Source organism: Schistocerca cancellata, chromosome 4 (assembly GCF_023864275.1).
Source record: "Schistocerca cancellata isolate TAMUIC-IGC-003103 chromosome 4, iqSchCanc2.1, whole genome shotgun sequence".
NCBI classification, from domain to species: Eukaryota; Metazoa; Arthropoda; class Insecta; order Orthoptera; family Acrididae; genus Schistocerca; species Schistocerca cancellata.
Genome location: NC_064629.1, coordinates 773,814,474 through 773,836,181, shown reverse-complemented (window position 1 = coordinate 773,836,181; position 21,708 = coordinate 773,814,474). Strand labels below are relative to the sequence as shown.

At 41.5% G+C, this 21,708-nt stretch overlaps 1 protein-coding gene across 1 annotated transcript in view; it reads left to right on the top strand.

Moving 5' to 3' along the window:
- Positions 1-21,708, top strand: part of LOC126184421 (homeotic protein distal-less-like) — a 293,766-nt gene that overhangs the window by 46,651 nt on the left and 225,407 nt on the right. The window contains exon 3 of the mRNA XM_049926810.1: positions 18,174-18,358. Coding sequence (XP_049782767.1) covers positions 18,174-18,358 — 185 coding nt within the window. The remainder of the gene's footprint in view (positions 1-18,173; positions 18,359-21,708) is intronic.

Genomic DNA, 21,708 nt, shown 5'->3' with positions numbered 1-21,708 from the left:
AGACTGGGTGACCTCGGCGGTCAAGAAATGACTCTACGGACTCGTCGCTAATCCATGCAGAAGTGAAGTGCGCTTTGAAATGGTCAGTAAAGACAACACTACGTAGCCTAATGTCACTTAGCTTGTATTCGCATGCGAGTGCTGGTGAAGGATGACTTGCGGCTGACGCCCGTGATTTTAAAAAGAAAATGGCATATCTTCATTTGAAGTTATTTTACAGAATCACTAATACTATCACTCCTCAAAGCTTGTACTTTTCCTCCTGACGCAACCCATATCAACGCATTAGCTTAACGTTAGTTTGATAAGGAAGACGACATTTTACAACAGCTGCACCATTATCGCACAGCTATGACGCCAACGTATAGTGCTGAGCCGCTTCCGACACTAATGGGACACATGGCGCTCTGCGGGCACAGATGCAAGCGGCGAGAGATTTCAGTTCTTCGAATTTCTACATTTATTTTTCATGTGGGGGAAAGCTGAAGTCACAGCAAAAAAACGGCATTCTGAGATCAAAGGCCCGTGCAGCCATAATGCTCTTTTATTGTCTGCGATTTGTACGAAGAGATTAGATTCAAATTTTCAGGTCATATTTGAGAGATGAGATCCAGAATTATGGTTACTGTCACATTCTCTCCACTGGTAGCCCTGATTAATTTCTTAGCCTGCGGATGCGATTGCTTTCATTATATGAAATTTAAACAAATCGCGACCTGTAACTTACTATTTTAATAAAGATTTGCCGCAGAGTCCAAGTATTATGAAATTTATTCTCGAATGTGAATATCTCATGCGTACAATTCTGTTATCACCGCCAAATATAACTAAGCGAGGAGGCATTCTGATACAACACTGCTCTCGTATTCGTGAGGACGGCGATTCAAATCGCAGAGCAGCCATCCAGATTTAAATTTATTTTCTTTTAATTGTGGAAGGCAAATGCCGGTTTCGTTCCTCTGAAAAGGATGCGGCCGGTTTGTCCTCTCCATTTCAGAGTTTGTGTTCCGTCGTCAGTGACCTTATCGTCAGCGGGACGTTAAATCCTAATCTTCCTTCTTGCTTCCATCTTCACATTCATTGAATCTAGTGACGCCTGTCTATAATATGAAAAACATTACTGACATATTAACAACCTTTCTTTGAATAACGAGATGTTACGGTAAGAGCTCAAAAATATACTCTTAGAGTAAAAAATAATCAGACTTTAGACTAATTATTCCGTACTGCCTATACCTTTCACTCTGCGATATTACCTGTTAAATTATCTTCCATTTCGCAGAAGTAAATTTTCCTTTTAGGTTTCCTCTATTCGTGAAATTAAATCACTGACATATAATCTGTTGAAGTACCGTACTTTCATTCAGCTTTAGTCAAAAATATATGCTTCTTCGATAGAATTGTATACGAAGGAAGTATTCGTGTACAAATGGTTGGAACAGGTGGCTAAAAGTGATTTTTGACACAAAAAGTGAAATTCAAAAACTTATTCCATTCAGTGCAATATGATTAAGACATCGTTATCCGAAACATTTATCCTCATTTCCACGACATTAGTTGTTTTACTGAGAAAACAAATCACTGTTTTTGAGAATTAAATATTGATTGCAAGTTGAAAGCCTACTTTTCAGTACCACTTACGCTGTCCACGGAAATACGAAGCATTACTTTATAATGAACTCTACAGATTTCTCATGGCAAATTAACACGTGAAACAAGTCCACTGTTCTTACGAATGAAGGACTACTGGACTGAGGCAGCGGCAGCCACAGGAGGTGCCCAAGATACGTCACCGGCAAATTACAGGTGCTTGTCTCCCGCACCTTTACAGAACTTCAAACGACATTGATTTATAGCGACAAATGGATGGCTCTTTGTTGACATATTTTATTTGTCGTGGGAATCCTCGAAGGAAAGCAGTCGCCGACTAATTACATCCTTCTCCGGAGAGTCTTGTAAACAAGCTAAAAAAAACATCGTCAGCGGTTTCGGTATCGATCTGGCTGCAAGATGCATCTATGATTAATTTGAATTATATTGTGAATACCTGAATATTAGATAACTTTTGTTCCGTATCATATGATTTTCGTATTCTTACCTTTCACAATTCGACCACATAAAAGACTGATAATTGAATTTACTACAGTTTCCACTGTTAATCACTTGCCGAGTCTTTCGTGAGGACTCAGATATTTTTCTGTGATACACAGTAAGACTATGCAGAAAAATGTGTTATCCCTGTGTAAGATCTTGAAGAGAGATATTCCTATATAAACCTCTCCTTCAATTTTTTTTATATATATGATGTTTCGTAGTTTTCTATATACACCTACCCATGGCTTATAGCCATATGGTCGAAGCTTTCATTTGAGCTCACACGCTGAACTCTGAGATTCCTTTTGTGACTGAATATCTTTACCATTTCATGACATCATTTTATGGCTATGAATACTCCCGTCCTGATTTTTTTTTCAGTTTTTTCTGCAAATGTAAGTCATTTGGCAGTTGTCAGGAAAATGTCGTTAGGTAACGGAGTTAAGAAAAGAGAACTAACTCCACTCTTTACACCCTCTAATAAGACAAGCTGCTCATGTCAACATTCATATCTGTATCTGAATGCTTGCGGAGAAACATTCTATGAAATATGCGAGAAAAGTACGTATTTTTTAGCATTTTTCTTTCATGGGCATTAACATAAAACTACCCAGCAATTTCAAGAGCAATGAATAAAACGGAAACACTCGAATCCTCTTAACATATATAATATTACATTTGAGTCCCACGACCAGAAGATTCCAACTCGTAATTCCGTTCAGGCAGAAACAAATGAAAGTACGGATTTGGAATACTTACATAACAGACCAAGAACATGATCTTCGAGGTAGAAAATGAAAAAGCCGGCCGCGGTGGTTTAGCGGTTCTAGGCGCTCAGTCCGGAGCCGCGCGACTGCTACGGTCGCAGGTTCGAATCCTGCCTCGGGCATGGATGTGTGTGGTGTCCTTAGGTTAGTTAGGTTTAAGTAGTTCTAAGTTCTAGGGGACTGATGACCATAGATATTAAGTCCCATAGTGCTCAGAACCATTTGAACCATTTTTAGAAAATGAAAAACATACTATGTACCGAGGGATCTGAATAAAGTGTAAAAATATTAATTCAGTTTTAACAAATTTCGATAAGAAGAGTAGCTGCGGTATTCCACTGACCTCTGGGCTCATAAGAATAAAGATCACATAGAACTGAAAAAATCCAGCCGATACACATTTGAGTAGTGGAGCAGTGGAAACGCTACATGTAGTTTTCTGAATGTTAAGAAACAAACGGACTGTACGGTATGATAGCATAACTTCTGTGTTGTCTAAGTACGTATCGATGAAGTTTACCGAAGTTCTGAAATAGGCGTCGGACTCGCGTGTCTATACTGGACGTGTAGAATGTAGCAATCCTATTTTCAGTATTTAAGAATGAAGATAAAATGAAAGCAGTTAATTAAAAATGCATAAGCCTACTATGTAAAGCATGTAAAGTTTATGCCGAGATAATTCAGCGACGTACACGATCCGTCCAAAAATTTCCGAGACTGATTTTGTTACTGGTGCATAAGCGACGTCAACCCAATAACTAAGAAAGCAGTATAAACTGACAACTGTAAACAACAGACTTGCATGCGACCAGAGAGTTGTGAGCAGGCGGTGTTAAATAGTAAGCGTATGGCCGTAATGTGTCTACGTTGCTGTGTCGCAAATCACAATGGAGCGATACCTTAAATCAAGCATTCAAGGAGTTCTCCAAAGTTACCAGGTTTTATTCCACAGGGACACAGTTGTTGCCAGCGACTGTATTCATTTCAAGTAACATAGGGTTCAGCAGTCTGCCGCAATGACGTGTACTGCATACCTCAGCCTCTGAAATGCATAGTCTAGTTGGGACTAGGTGCATATACAAGCGTTTTTGACGTTTCAACTTACATTTACTGCTCTGAAGATGGCCATAAAGTGACCGAAATCTAGATATGCAATCAACATCTTTGCGACTGATTGCTGTGCCTTTTACTAATTGATTCTTCAGAATGTCTTGAAGACGAGAAAAGTGTGAGCAAAGTTTGTCTCACACACCTTGACTCCTGATCAAAAACAACGACGCGTGGACGCCTGCCGTGACGTGGCAGAAATGAAAGACGCGGACGACTTTTTTTGGGGAAATTCATCACGGGAGGGAGACTCAGTGTTATGAATATAAACTTGCCACAAAACGACAAAGTGTAGAATAGGTCTCTGCTCGCCATGACCTTGGAAGATGCAAGTGTGACGTGCGAGTTGAACAATATCTCAATACAGGACTTTTCTGATTGGTTGATTTGGGGGAGGGGACCAAACAGTGAGGTCATTGGTCCCACCTGATTAGTGAAGGATGGGGAAGGAAGTCAGCCGTGCCCTATACAGGACTTTTCTGATTGGTTGATTTGGGGGAGGGGACCAAACAGTGAGGTCATCGGTCCCACCTGATTAGTGAAGGATGGGGAAGGAAGTCAGCCGTGCCCTTTCAAAGTATCCATCCCAGCATTTGCCTGAAGCGGTTTAGAGAAATCACGGAAAATCTAAATCAGGAAGCGCGGAAGCGGGTTTGAACCGTCGTCCTCCCGAATGCGAGTTCAGTGAGCTATCCACTGCGCCACCTCGCTCGGTGACTTTTCTGACAGTTTCACATGGTTGTATGAACGTTCTGTGCTTTGTACCCAAGTGGGGGAGAGTATGTAGAGCACATGAAGCATTAAAACCACCATCTTAATTTTTCTCTATTTTTTTATTAACCCGGTCTGGTCTGCTAGAGCAGCAGCATCATAAATTACATTCGAAGAGGCTTCCGTAAAAGTATGTCTTGCACTTACTGTGTATTCACCATGCCACAACAAACAGAAAATGTGAAGTACCAAACTACACTGCTTTAAATAGTTATGAGAAAGCAGTTTTCAAGTTAAATAGAGCATGCATATTTCCGGTATTCCTAAACTAGGAATTGACGTAGCGATTAGCAGGAGTTGAGCAAATTACGTGTAGCAGGCTATATGTCAGGATTCTAGACTTCTCTACACAGCCGGCGATAACACAAGGGCTTAGTTAAGGGCGTCCACTATCTACTTATTCTGGATACGATACTTTTTACAGATGACCAGATAATTTTAGCTCAATAAAATTATGATCTTCAGTGGAGGCTGTTAACACTTAAGAAGGTGGTACTTGAGTAGAGTCCGAATATCTCTGTAGCAAAGAATAGCACAACGGCATTCCAAGAAAGTAAGTTGTATGTGTTTAGATAGTTATGATCGGCCAAATAATGGGAAAAGTTTCTATATCTAGGTTGCGGGAAAATTCGAGGGGAGTTTAGGTGACAACCAACAGGAGACAGCTCTTAAACTATATAATATAATGACAGAGTCAACATTGTTTATATTAGACACTAGCAAAATCTCAGGTTAGAAAATTAGGGAGTACACAGGTATGATTTCTCTCAAGGCTGGCTGTTTGGAAGCTGATGCATAGGAAGCGAAACATAGCGCACGGGAAATGAAGATATTTAACTGAACTGAAGAAATATGAATTTGAAGGAACAAACAGAAGAAACGGATGGCAAGACGAGAGAGAGTCGCTATTCTCAAGACAATGCTGGGCTGGGCATTTTGAGGTGGGAAACACATCGTAAGTTATTTAATACTTTATCGTAACGTTTCTGCTGCTGGAAAAGTACTTTGAACGCTTTTCTAAATGACACCTTGTTTAGATTTTCGATTGGTAGTTGGTAAAAGCGTTTGTTAAAAAAATTCAAGTATTTGCACTATATGCCAGTAAGTTATAAGTATCCTCTGATTTTATATTGTTTTTAATTCGGGTACTTGTATTGGTCCTAACGAGTATGATACAAACGGATGCGTTTAAGCTAAGACAACGTTTTGAGGATCACAATGAAAAGGTGAATATTTACTTTCAGTAAGAGATATATTTTTTTCCATATTGACGTTTCATTGATCAGTTTCATATCCTGTGTCAAATCACTAACCCCTCTGAAACTTAGAATGCTGTGAGGGTTAGAATATTGCTGAAGATGATATGTCGTTATTCCGACTGAGCTATCTGTGCACATCGCAAGACCCATGACTTCGATCTGCTAGTACCTGAGTACCTTCGGAAATCCTTGGCGGTCTCTCATGGGAGAAGCATTTTCACAGAGAATGCCTTAGCCTCAAAGTGGGAGCTTTTTCTGGAATGAATTTTTCATTTTGTCTTATGGGCGCTTCACATTAGCTGCAGTCTATGTCCATGTAACGGGTTTCGATGTCGCAATTCTCCAGCTTGTCTTATCTACATCATCAACAATTCATAATACTACACTATATACCGAAGTAGTCTACTTATAATACTTACACTTAATGACACATCGCTCAAATATCACGAAGCATTGCTGGGACGTTTGGCACAAAATCTCTCCAGTTTGACTTGGGAAGTATCTCATCGGGTATCACAGTCAAAGGACATGTAACGAACTTTGTTACAGAGTGCTATCAACACTTCGTGGTCGTTAGCAGCACACTGCATTTCTGCTCGGACTATGATGGTTCTTATTGAGCTAATACTTCACGGCGTGCTACTACGCGAATACTTCGCAACTTTAAAATCTTTGAAAGAGGATTGTCAAAATGTCACACTAATACTACAGTCATCTTGGTCTTGATTTTTCACTGCATCGTCAGTGTGTCAACTCTGATGCCTTGGGCTTTTTTATTCGCAACTCTCAAGAACGTGAAGGGAACTTCGCGGTTATGAGAAAAAGAAGAAACACATATAATCGTAACATTGATACATTTTGCTCTTCAAAATGTCGTACGCTTTTGAGACGTGAGTTATGTAGCCCATTCTGTATCATAATAACTCTCCCTTAGTGAGTGAGATCATTAGAAAGGGAGCACAGACTCAGCTAAACAAGGATAATGTTAGAAATCGACCGTGATCGTATCGAAGGAACCATTCATTCGTGAGCTGTACAAAAAATGAAAAACTCAAGGCAGTGTAGCAGTAATGAACAGAGTCTGGCTTACATTGTTGTTGTTCGTAAATGCGCATACATATTACAGCTAAGACCAGAATGTAGTTCAGAGAGACAACGTTAACGTCGAATCCTTACACAATTCTCGTGATAATGCGCAAGGTAACATTGCATGTGTAGGAAGTGCTGTTTACATTGAATTTCCTAGTAATATCCTGAAAGGTTGAAAACGTAAGTTGAGTAATATAGCCATAATGTGACATAACACTGAATTTTTTCTCTACAAAAATATAAAGGTAAACGCAGATTTCGATGTAGAGTAAAGCCCGAAATCATCAAGCTGAACATATTCCTCAACATTTGGATCAGTCATATACTGAATAACATTTCCAGACTACTTCACTCCGGTGTGGGACAATACCTTGTTTCCACTTTAAGCCTTTCCTCTTCGTTTCAATTATGCGAATAATATTGTAAGTCCATGATACTATTATCCGACAATACAGGATTTTATCTACCAGCTGGAATTCAACTAACATCTCTGAAATCTATGTATTAAATACAGCATCGCACAAGATAGGCCTTACGCGACAAACTTCTCCACCGTCTTCTGAAAAATATGACATCGTCCATTCAGCACGACTTGAAAATGAGACATAGATTAACAAAACCCTAGTATGGTATTTTGGAATGTAAACACATCCAGAAATACTGATTCTAGTGTAATACAGTGTAAAACACATAGTAAAAGTAAAAATGGAAGACCGTTAGGATATAACATCTCAGCAAGTCAAGGAACACATACGGTATTATGGAGAGATAAATCATAAATCACACCTACATATGGAGGTTTAAGGTTTAATGTCCAGTAGATTATGGGCTCGTTAGAGAAAGAACACAATCTCAGCACAGCAAACATGCGGCAGAAACTTCGCCGCGGCCTTTTTGAAGGAACCATTGAGCGAATTAGAGGAGCCGCAGTAAACGTCAAATAGGACTGTAGGAGTGAAAGTTGAATCTCACTTCTTCTGAATGGAAGTCTATTGTTTTAATCATTGTAATGTAAAGCTTTTTTAGCTTGTACAAGCGTTGGTGGCATATTGTGTGAATCCCCAAACAAAAAAAAGCGGTGCAATGTACTATATGCTTAAGACATGTTGAAGAACAACATAAGTAATACATAGACGAGCAGTATCTTGTAGGAATATAGAGCTGAGAGGAACTCGAAAGATAATTACTTGCTCTAGAACACCTGTTATTCATCAGTAGCTAAACTGTAAAGGAAGAGTAGGGTTTAACGTCCTGTCCACCAAGAGGAAACCTTCTTCAAACCTAAATCTGGAGGGCCGAATGATTTGAAGACTGGTCCTCCAAGAAAGCGAATTCTTTGTCTGGGCCACCTCGGGCGAGTGATTTTCACAGCTTCCAACAGGCGAATCGTGTCTAGTAACTCGACAATCAAACTAGCTTCTGGTAGTAAGCTACTGTAATTGTATGCGTACAGAATATTTTTCTGATGACAGATAAACTTTCACGGGCGATGGGGAAGCACAAGAAAGGCGAAGTGAAACAATGGACGTAAATCAGGGATCGATGCCAGTTGGAAGTTATAGGCTAAAATAATTCTGGAGACTTCTAAGGCAACCAGTGATAGAACAGGCAACTATTCTAACACATGGGACTACAAGACAAAGTGCTGCTGAAGATAAGTACTTCACGAAGCTAGGGTGCGTGGGCTACAGAGCTCGGAGCATCAGATTATCTACTTTGACGTGTTCCATGTTTTCACACTGAAATGTCAGTGACTGTGTGTACCTGTTGCGTAGTCAGGATTAGAGTGGAGTGCAATCAGTGATATTCAGTATCGTCTACGTTGACGAAAGCAGCAAGAATTAGCATACACACTGCCGGAAAAATGTGCTGCACGCTTAGTGAAATTGTTCAGTGACAGTGCATACTGGTTGTACTATTAGTGATGAGGGTCGTCGACGATAACGTGGCATTCAGGAGACCTGTCTGTGCACCCTCTGTTTTGACTCTGCGGGAAGAAACTGTGATGAGTTTAGAGGTGAAAAGTGCAACATTCATTGTAGGGTACAACCATGCCCCACCAAGGGGTACGTATTCCTGTTGAACAGCTTCAGCCATTTGAACGGGGTCGCGTATTAGGCCTGTGGGAAGCTGGCTGGACGTATCGATGGACTGCTGCACAAGTCAGGCACAATGTTTGGATGGTGTGTCGCTGCTTTCAACATTCCCGCACGTCTAGACCAAGTACAGATACTCATCAAGATCGACGCAATGTGTGAGCAGTGTTAGCCGACTGAACATCATCCAGGGGCACATGTTGCACCTACTGCTCTCAGAGACCACTGGAGCACGGTTACGATCACTTGTGCCTCTGCCCAGGATACCTCTGACACTGCCAATCATGGCTACTCTGGTGTCGTGAAAGTGTTGACTGGAGAGTGGAATGACATTCGCTTGTCTTCAGCGGTGAGAGTAGGTTCTGTCTGTACTCGAGTGATGGACGTACACGTGTATGACGTAACCTGATGAGCTGGATATTCCAGAGTGCATTCGCCCACGACACTCAGGTCCCATTTCACGCTTCGTAGTGTGGAGCACTATCAGTGACAACTCGTGGCCACATTTGGTGTTTCTTCAGTGTAAAGTAACCAATGCTTACTACATTTCACGGACTGTTATTGCCATGCAACTGCCATTTCTTCAACAGGAAGGTGATGTGCTTTTTCAGCTGCACAGTGCACGTCCACATTGACTGCTGTAAGGCAACGCGCTAAAGAAGGTGCAAATAACTGCCCTGTCTAGCAAGATCACCAGATTTCTCGCAAATTGAACACGTATGATGAAGCGGAAACTTACTCGTCCTCCGGTGCCTGCAAGAACCAGTGCCAAATTGCAAAGAGGCGTAAGATGCTTGGGACAACCTGTCGCAAAATGCCATTTGGCATCTTTATGATCGTTTCATTAGAGAATACACGCCTGAGTTGCCGCCAGAGGGGGTACGCTGTGTATTGATGCGACTCTTTCGCAAACTTTGCTGTGAAATGTGTGTTTCGTTTGATCTGAATTTGTTATCATACACTCGTACAGTGATGAACTATCTGTCACCTCACTTGTCAATAAAATGCTTTTGGTCCTGCGGGTATTGCATTTTCTTCCGGCGTGTATATCGAAACTAGTGTCCAGCTAAAAGTCCACCAAACCGCATCGTTGTTCCCAAACTTTAGCAACGCATACCGGAAACTGAGCAAATACAACCATAAAAGTTTGGAAAGAGGGAATAACTTAACTAAACAAACACTGATTTTTTACCTTCTTCCATAAATTTTGTTATGGTTACTGCACAACCTAGGTTTCGGTCTAGAGGCACATTTTCAAGTGCATTACTAATTCCGAAGATGATAAAGCAAAGATAAACATGATGATAATGCAAAGGTAAACATCTCAACTTCTTAATGTATAGATCCTTGGCTTCGTGTAAAATTACATCAGTGACATTTCTTTTTGACAAATTACATATGGAATTACACAGTTCAGCCATTACACCAACCTGACTAAACATACCTAAGAATAAAGTTACGCATCAGCATAGAACTTTTTATCTACTCATGAACTGAGGCCCAAAGCTTTACTTCTATGTACTAGTTGTGATATCATATAAAAGAGGTGAATAATTGAATTGGATTTGCTCATTTGTGGGGATATACATATCTGTTCTTCAATTTCTAGAATTTCTAACTGAGTTTTGCCCCCTTTTCCTCTATGTGGAAGATTTCTACATCTGTTACGTGCTTGTGGTTTTCGTTTAGGCAATATTTTGCAAGAGCTGAATCAATCTTCTTCAATCTCCAGCTTCTATGATGTTCTTTAAGCCGGATGCTGATGTGAAGATTGATCTCCCAGTCTGTCCGGTGTAGCAAGATTGACAGTCCAGGCATATAAACCCCACTTCTTGTGATGGCTGGTTGTTCGTCTTTTGCTGAGATTGAAGAAGCCTGATTCAGCCTTTGCGGAACACTGCCTCAACAAAGACCAAAAATACATAATAGATGCAGAAGTCTTACACATAGAGGAAAAAGGAGCAAAACTAAGCCAGTTAGAAACTGAAGACATGCGCGGAATGACGGGCAATCCCTCAAATTTAAAAGCTTAGGGATAAGTGTTGCCATCTGTCTCTGGGTACGAGAACTATCAAAATTGACAACCCCTGAGTGATATTTAAGGGTGAAACCAATGTCAATTTTGATAGTTCCCATACCCAGCAACAGATGGCAACACTTCTCTCTAAGTTTTTACATTTGAGGATCAGCCCGTTATAAATTAAAAAAGAGATGTGTATATCCCCACACCTATTATTAATGAGCAAACCCAATTCAGTTATTCAACTCCTTTAGATGACAGTACAACTACTCGACAGAAGTAAAATTTTGGTACTCAGTCCATATGTAGATAAAAAGTTCTATGCCGATGCATAACGTTTCTCCTAGGTATGTCTGGTCATGTTAGTATAACTGCTGATTTGTGTAATTCCATATGTAATTGCTCAAAAAATGGTCATTGATATAATTTTACATGAAGCCAAGCATCGATACATTAGGAAGTTGAGAGATTTATCTTTGCTTTATAATCATGTTTACCTTTGCTTTGTCATCTTCTGAATGAGTAATGTACTTGAAAATGTACTTAAAACCTGAAACATAGGTTGTGCAGCAATCATAGTAAAATTTGTGAAACAAGGCCAGAAAAAGTGATTTTTTAGTTAAGTTACAATGTTTCACGAAGAACCCACAGCTGATTCAATTAAAACATAATAAGAAGGATGTATCTCGGCATTAAGAAACGGAGCTTCACTTGGTGGTCGATGAACCATCAACGACAGAGAGGAAGAATATGGAGAACAGGACTGTTTTGAGAGTCAAGTGAAAACTGTAGCTGCGCGTTGAGTTCAGCCTAACGTAAGACCTCAAGGAGGATTCATACAGTGTCTGTGTCTTGAAAGTGTAATCAAACAGCAGATTCATTCATATTTACGTTTTACCGAGGAAGGCTGTTCCACTAGCGAGGGAATTCTTAAAATTCGAAACAATTACATATAGACTAATTTTAAATTAATGGCACACTTATGAGGAATCATCTAGAAATATTTTGCAGCAGACTTTTATTGGCGCACATAGTGAACGCTCACTCAGCAGGTCCTTATTTTTAACTGGAGAGGTATCCTCCGTGTTTATAAGGGCCAAAATCGCCAAGTTGCCCTAGCACTTGCCTCTAAGGGATCGTGTCAATGACCTTCTACTTGACAGGATTCACGTCACTTTGCACAAGATGATCGAGGAACCATATGCACCGCAGTCGAAGAGGAGAACGCACGATGTGCCCAGCGTGTATACGTAGTCTGAAAAGGCTTTTTTTTTTCTTGTGAAGACGAAACTCCCATTTAGCAGACATCTGAAAAGAGTGCAGAAGAGCTAGAGACGAGAATTGTTGCTTGGAGGCGACAGCTGCAGCTGTGAGAGGCTCGCACGGTTGTGCACCGGCACGTCTCATGTTCGCGACAAGAAGTCGTAAGTCCAGTCGCGAGGTATGCACACCTGTGTACATATCGCCTCTGCAAATGGATTACACGAAGGGGGTCACTGAGAAAGGGAGACGAGCAGAAGAAGCATTTCAAACGGCCCCTCCCTCGGTGGGGACTCCAGTACATCAGTTCTCGACTACATGACTTGTGCCGAGAGGCAGTTTGCCCTGTTGTTCCCGCAAGAGGAACCGCCCGTGCGAAAATCTTCTGAACAGTCTAGTTTCTTCATTCAGAATTGTGAATCTTGCAATACTTTTGTGTACGTCAGATGCTCATTTGTTGCGGATCTTAATTTTCTATCCAACTTGTCGCTCAAACGAATTGTCCTGCTGTACAACGAATGTCCTAAGATACTTGACTGTAATTTGTGTTTCTGTTCTCGTGGTGTTTGCAAAGTCATCTGCTGCTTACAAGCCGAGTCAGACGGCAGCGTGGTCAGGACACAAGATTCGTATTCGGAAAAGCAGCGTTCAAATTTCCATCTGGTAACCAGTATAGGTTTTCCGTAACTTCAGAAAATTACGGCCTCGCTCCTTATACAGTGCCAGGGCTTCGTTTTTAGCTTAACTTTGTCAAAGACGTGCTAATCTGACCTCGAGCCCCACAGCATAATCTACTTCAAATGGCTCTAAGCACTACGGGACTTAATATCTGAGGTCATCAGTCCCCTAGACTTAGAACTAATTAAACCTAACTAACCTAAGGACATCACACACATCCATGCCCGAGGCAGGATTCGAACCTGCGACCGTAGCAGTCTCGCGGTTCCGGACTGAAGCGCCTAGAACTACTCGGCCACAGCGGCCGGCCGTATTATACTCTTATCTTTCATTTATAAAGGAAAATAGATTTGTTCTTCAATTTTTAGCATCCATTGCCGGCTCCGAACCACCTGGCAATTCATTATCAGATGTTACATATTTATTGATTGTTTGCAGCAGTGTGGGAGTCGTGTAGCTGTGGCAAGAGGTGTAAGCGAAACATGTAAGCACTGAGTGTGGTGAGAATTATTCACATTGTGAGATCCATTTTGGTACATTACTTACATTTATCAGTATCCATTGGTTGGCTGTTGGTGCACAAGTATTCTGGAAAACGTAATGAATGTTTTCCAGTGACGTTAATTTTATTCCACTTCAAACACTTAGCCACAGGTAACACGATCCAGGTGCTTTACAAAACGTAAATAAATCAAAGAGTATTGCTAAAGATATGTCAGAGAGTTTGTGTTAGGGCAGAGAGTCTTTGTTCAGCTCTTGTAATAGACACTGGCGACGGTATGTATGTACCTATTTCTGCATTGCAAAAATAACATACACCGAGCGAGGTGGCGCAGTGGATAGCACACTGGACTCGTATTCGGGAGGATGACGGTTCAAACCCGCGTCCGGCCATCCTGATTTAGGTTTTCCGTGATTTCCCTAAATCGCTTCAGGTAATGCCCGGATGGTTCTTCTGAAATGGCGCTGCCGACTTCCTTCCCCATTCTTCCCTAATCCGATGGGACCGATGATATCTCTGTTTGGTACTCTCCCCCCAAATCAACCAACCAACCAAAAATAAAGTACAATTATATAGCAAAATTGACATGCTATTTATAAAATCTATTTAACAGTGAGTTTGGAGGGTATTACATCTACAGTTTTATTTTCCATTTTCTTTCCCTTTTTACAACCTCATTTTAATAACTCTAAAGAATCATTTAATTAACCCTTTTTAACAGAAAAGCTGGTGCAAACCGAACATCAACAGCTTATTGTGTTATATTTTGTGGGATGAAAACTAAATGAGGCAGAAGTAACTACCCTGTGTTCATTCACACTGTTCTTTTATAGAGCTAGCACCAGTATTCTTAAGAAATGTGTAGATACCTTGTCGGACTAGTTAGAAGTTTATAGTTTGGGCTGTCCTTCTTATACAGGCTGAACCAGAACTCCACCGACAGAATTTCAGATATGGCAGTACTGACTGAAACAAGGAAAAAAAGTCTAGGAAACATGGGCCCAGAAATGCGTATCACAAGAGCTAGGAGCATTCGTTTATTTTCGTTGCTATGGGACACATCTCTTCTACTGAAAGCGATTTGCTTTCCATGTATTGAGAGGTGATAGTATAGACCAAACCTAGAAGAAAAGTGCCCGCATCTCGTGGTCGTGCGGTAGCGTTCTCGCTTCCCACGCCCGGGTTCCCGTGTTCGATTCCCGGCGGGGTCAGGGATTTTCTCTGCCTCGTGATGGCTGGGTGTTGTGTGCTGTCCTTAGGTTAGTTAGGTTTAAGTAGTTCTAAGTTCTAGGGGACTGATGACCATAGCTGTTAAGTCCCATAGTGCTCAGAGCCATTTGAACCATTTTAGAAGAAAAGTCCTAAGCATGGACTCTAAAGTGCATGCCTTGAGACATATGAGCACCTGTTCATCTTCGCTACTGTGAAACCCATCTCCTCTACTGAACAACAGCTCATAGCCATAGCTGTATTTCCATGTTTAATGGAATTTTTTTCTTGGTTTGATCCGTAGTACTTCCTCCAAAACTATGGAAAACACAAGTGCTCATAGGTCTTTACCTATGCATTTTAGAGCAAATATTTACTAGGCATTTTTTTCTTGATTTTCTCGATAATACACCTCTGAAAGCTTGTCGGTGGAGTTCTGGTTCACGCTGTATGTTGCATTCGTAGCTAGGCATAAGAGGCAGGTGTCATTCAAAATTAAAAGGTATTTAGGTAATAATAAGCTGAAACGGTATATATTCAGCCTTACGTGAAGTACTCTACTGTAGCGCAGTTATATTTGTTGGGCTACATAGTCCGAAGCAATGTCCCTTTGGAAGAAACATTGCTTCGGATTATATAGTACGACACAGACATTGCACCACAGTACAGTATTTCGCACCATAGTAGGGGAATGTGACGGTCGAAAAACAGTGCCTCAACCTGCCCGGGAATGATGGTAGTAGTGTAGTGTGAGCACTACAGAATGTAGACACTAAGACTAGTGGAAGTTTGGACCCCTCCTGGAAGCTTGCTCTGACAGACGAAATTTTTGAGCGACCGCTCGCGGCAAGTTGGAAATCCAGGTTGCGGTCCAGATCCAGCACAAATATTCATTTGTTCTTAAATATTCTATAGCTGATGCGGAACACTAATCGCAATTTGCGAATCATTTCTTAGGTGAAGTTAGTTACATACCGTCGACTTCAAAAACAAGTACGAACTCATATGCCTCACTCGAATGACGATCTATGTTTATTCGGGCGTTGTTGCTTATTTTATCGTACACTTGTACTTGTGTCAGTTTTCGCTATTAATTATCGTACATTCTGTATAGTGTTGTAATGTATTTCATCGTTATACGCATTACACTCAGTACGCTTTTCCAGAACCCTAGCCGGCCGCGGTGGTCTAGCGGTTCTGGCGCTGCAGTCCGGAACCGCGGGTCTGCTACGGTCGCAGGTTCGAATCCTGCCCCGGGCATGGGTGTGTGTGATGTCCTTAGGTTAGTTAGGTTTAAGTAGTTCTAAGTTCTAGGCGACTTATGACCTCAGATGTTGAGTCCCATAGTGCTCAGAGCCATTTGAACCATTTTTGAACCAGAACCCTAACTTCCTATATCGATGGACTAGGAGTTTGTAATGTTGTAATACGAGGCACGATGCCTGGCAGCACTGATTATAGCTAATGCTCTGGATGTTTTGCGCTTGTGTCTCAAGCAGAAAATACTGATTCTACTCTAAGTGACACTCATATATTGACCGACTGTGAACTGGCCACCCAAGTTCTTCCACACGCATTCCAGTAACACTAGAAAGTAATATCTCAGGTTCTGTCGGCGTCGCTGATAAATGGTGTGCTTTCGGGTGTACAGCCGAGTTGTTGACTCCATTTTGTGCATAATTTTTCAGCGACCGAACCAGCCGTCTCGTTCAGATGCTGCGAGACTGTGTCGTTCCGCTTGCTCTTTTCCCGGACCCCAACCAAACTGTCGTAGTACTGTTCCTGTCGCAACGCTATTTATAGCTGAGTTCGACTCCCGGCACCCGCGCGTCCTCTGAGGCTCATTTGTTTTTCGGATATCGTGCTATTATTCCACGGAACGCACATTCCCCCAGCGTTTTCGAGCTCTGGGGAATGAGAGAGATGAGAGTAGTAAAATGAGTTCCGGACATCAAGCATTGTTTTATAGAAGTTACCCACAGCTATATTTCGATAGCCACTGTCCCAGAGATGTGTCGGGAGTTCCATGCGGCTTTTCGCGGATGTTGCTGTAGTATACAGAGAAGTTGTAGCATTAGAAAATTGTGGCGAAATGCAGGAAGATCTGCAGCGGGTAGGCACTTGGTGCAGGGAGTGGCAACTGACCCTTAACACAGACAAATGTAATGTATTGCGGATCCATAGAAAGAAGGATCCTTTATTGTACGATTATACGATAGCGGAACAATCACTGGTAGCAGTTACTTCTGTAAAATATCTGCGAGTATGCGTGCGGAACGATTTGAAGTGGAATGATCATATAAAATTAATTGTTGGTAAGGCGGGTACCAGGTTGAGATTCATTGGGAGAGTCCTTAGAAAATGTAGTCCATCAACAAAGGAGATGGCTTACAAAACACTCGTTCGACCTATACTTGAGTATTGCTCATCAGTGTGGGATCCGTACCAGATCGGGTTGACGGAGGAGATAGAGAAGATCCGAAGAAGAGCGGCGCGTTTCGTCACCGGGTTATTTGGTAAGCGTGATAGCGTTACGGAGATGTTTAACAAACTCAAGTGGCAGACTCTGCAAGAGAGGCGCTCTGCATCGCGGTGTAGCTTGCTGTCCAGGTTTCGAGAGGGTGCGTTTCTGGATGAGGAATCGAATATATTGGTTTCCCCTACTTATACTTCCCGAGGAGATCACGAATGTAAAATTAGAGAGATTAGAGTGCGCACGGAGGTTTTCCGGCAGTCGTTCTTCCTGCGAACCATACGCGACTGGAACAGGAAAGGGAGGTAATGACAGTGGCACGTAAAGTGCCCTCCGCCACACACCGTTGGGTAGCTTGCGGAGTATAAATGTAGATGTAGATGTAGATGAGATGTGAAGACATGCGCGGAAAAACGGGCAAATGTATGAACTTAGTGATAAGTGTTGCCTTTTGCTGGGTGTGTGACATTGGTCTCACCCCTAAATATCCTAATGCGATATTTAGGGGCGAGACCAATGTCAGTTTTGATAGTTCCCGTACCCAGCAACAAATGGCAACAATTATCTCTAAGCTTTCACGTTTGGCAGTTAGACCGTTTTTGCGCGCATGTCTTCTTTTGGCTTTCGCAGCACGCTACTGGTGTCGTCGTATTTCAGTTCGGCTCTACACCCGAATGCGCATCACTGATACTAGAAGAAAACAAAGTGTTTTGATGACATTATTGTTTAGTGAGTAGCACAAAAATCTTAGAGTAAGATGTCGAGGCTAGGCACAAATATAGCGAGGATGACTGGACTGGCGGTTGGTGCAAGAAACGGAGGAGAAGAGCGGCTCTTGTTTGTTGCAGACAAGTGCGGCGGCGACGAAGGCTCGCTGCGGGTGAACGGCAAGGGCAAGAAGATGCGCAAGCCGCGCACCATCTACTCCAGCCTCCAGCTGCAGCAGCTGAACAGGCGCTTCCAGCGCACGCAGTACCTGGCGCTGCCCGAGCGCGCAGAGCTCGCCGCTAGCCTAGGCCTCACCCAGACGCAGGTATGTACCACGCGCTCCTGCGTAAGCAACCTCGCCCAGCTCACGCCAAATATGAAAACCATCTCGAGACTAGAATTGGTCTCCGTTAAGCCACCAAAATTCTAAAACGAGGGGAGGACATCTTCCCAAAAGTGTCCTAATACCATGTAGTATATCGTCAGCTCTCCGCACACCGATGCTGGGCAGCCACATTTTTATTTCCAGTGCGTATCTTTGATTCGGCAACTGATTTAGGGAGATGTATTTTCATATTATATCCGTGTTGCTTGTACGTGAATAATTAAACTGAGGGCCGAAGCCTGGATCAGAGCTAGAGTGCCGGTCCAACTGCGTTTAAAATTTCGTGCTCCACGTTAGAAAGAAAGATATCCTGTGTGAAGATGTGTCATCCCCACTACTTCTCTTTTTAATGGAGTCCAGTAAGATATTGCATGTGATCTAGAATGTAGCGTAACATGGAACGAAACCAGGTATTTACATGTAGGCCTACTAATGTTCGTTCATTCTCCATTTTTTCAGTCTAATGTACTACTATCATGCCCTCGCATAAAGCATCCACCATATTTTTGGGATGAAATGCGCGAAAACTAACTGAAGTAGGAAATATGCGTCATTTAAGAGCAAGTGGTCGACAAGTCTGTGGTCCGCGTCTCTGAAAGTTTACTAGAGCCAGAGACGTATTCCACAGCTAATGTAGTCATTTCTTCGTGTCCTACATCGTACCTTGCTATGTGTTCTGTAATTAGCATTCTGTAACAATATTCTGATACACAACTAACACATTTTTTGATATATTAGATGTGAGTATTTGTTCACGTTAGTTGTCAATATCCAGCTTGCATCTGGCAATTCTAATTTCTTAGTATTATTACGATTGAAGCTTATTAACTATGAACTCTCTTCTCGTAACGTGAGCCCGGCAGGCCTCACAACATCCGCTAGACCCTTAAACATATAACACTTTGTTCTGCTTTTGAACTAGACATAAAGTTGTAACAAAGATCCAGGCAGTAGTCTCCGTCCCACACAGCTTCAGTAAATTAGAAAAGAACGACAGTCATAGGAATAATGTCTGTGACTGAATGTAAATTTCAAAGATATTCACCAGCCATGGAATTATAATTTCTTTCTCTCTGCCTGTAACAGGAGAAAGAAGGGCACAAATTCTTGTGAAGCTAATGAAAATGGTTACTTGACAAAGTAGAAAAACGTGTTCTCGTTACTTCTGCCGATCCGTATCGAAAGATAGGAGCTTTCGTGTCACTTACACACACACACACACACACACACAAACACACACACAAACACACACATTCACTCACACACTTACATACACGCACACTACGGAACAAGGTATGTTTTACGATATGAAAACTGTGATGTATATAGCTGATGAATAACAAAAGCTCTGAAATGCTGTTTTCTGCAGGTGTATACCTATTTCATAGTGTGAGATATAATGATGACTATATTCTTTTGCAAGAGTGCTTTTTTCGAAACAGTATTAGCTTTCTTTAAGAAGTATGAGGAAACATAATTAACCTTACGTCAACTGGTAACACAGTAACATATGCCATGTAGAAAACAGGGGTAAATAAAAAAGATGAGTAAATAGAATGAGATATGTAAAATCTGTATGGAAACTACCTCTAGAAGAAGCTGAATACGACAGGGTGGCAAGTATGACAATGATGCCCACAACACATTTAAGAATAAAAGTTGCTCACTGTATCAAATAATTCAGCAACTGTACCTATAATACATCTGCACGTAGATGTATTATCGAATGAAATTATATAGTGATCTGAATTTCAGTCACTAGACAAAGCCATTTCATCGTAATACCCTGAAACTCAAATTAATTTCTATGTATCTACTTGTATGTTAATTACCTTATTGAGTACAAAATAGCCAGAATTTTTGGTTTCCCAAATACCAAGAAATCCTTAAGAGATCTATGAGAATGTAAATTCTTTTCCTTCTTTGACTTGCCCTGAGAGCTACAGCAATGTAGTACACGGAGGTACGTTCCACCTGCAACTTGTCTCTACCTACTATGTCGGCTTATTAATAATTATCAAATTTTCTTATTCCAGGAACCTATCAACTGGTGTAGCGAAGCTCTCTAACATCTGCTATAGACATAAGTGCGTATGCAAAGGAAATTATGAGAACGAACGGACGGTAATCAGTCCCGTGCCTTGGTGCTACATACAATAAATACTGAGCTAAAAAGAAGATATTGAGTAAATACTAATTCAATCAGTACAGAACATATCCTCACGGTATTTCCGGAGAACGTGAGAGCAGCAATTACTCCTTCGCTGTTTGCAGAATGCCTGCTAAAGCCGTCTCGCGCTTGTCATAGAATCTGTTTATTTCGCGAGGGAGAAAGCTTGTTACTCTGAATGCCATCACTAACCTAATAAGACTGCCGAAAGATCAGGAAATGAAAACACAGCTCCCTGTCTCGGGAACGGAATCTATGGAACCATTAAGCCGCTCCGAAAATTTGCTTCCGTCAGCAGCATTCACGCAAATGGTGTAAGCTCAACATTAAATATCAATTAAGGGGTGGCTGTATCTGCGGTAGGGATTGGCGCCCTGTTAACCCTCACCCTCTTCATTACACTTCGCTAATTAAGATAGATTACCGGAGATATACGATTATAGCGTCGCCATATATTTCAGTCAAGTACTGAGACAGAAGACTACCATTTTCCACGTATTGAAATTGCACCGTTTCACGCACGTATCCATCATTCTTTCGCCTCTCGTATTCGTTGCAACGCCATTGTTTGAAAGTTCCAAAGAGGAAAAGATGTTGATTTCGATAGCGTTGACAGACAGTATCTATCTTAGGGCGTCCTGTTTCCGGTATCTCATTATGGTAGAGCAAACACTGGCAAAAGATGATTAAACAATTATTCCTGCTCCTCAAATACATATAACTGTCTTTATTGTCTTGAACATAAACAGCGCAACTTCTTCAAAAAGCCGTCTAAACGTTTAGGAGAGAGTGTGAACTTGAGTCAATCACAGCTTACTTCCTTTTCTTCCTTTGTTTTCTTCCTGAAACCTCTTCTTTAATTCACTGTGTTTTTTTCCTCCTTCCGTCTCTCCCTTTTTTCTCTGTTGTTTCCTTGGTTTCTTACTTTTAGTTTTACTTCTGTACTATTCTATGACCTTCATTTTTTTTGTTTTGTAATTTTCTGTTGGTGCAGGTCTTCTTGTATTTCTTTTATCCAACTGGTCTTTAATTTGCGTGTATTAAGTAAGTAAAAAATGTTTTTATTCAGTCTGTTTTCCTCCATCCTACATAGGCTTCCATATAACTGTAGGTACCCTTC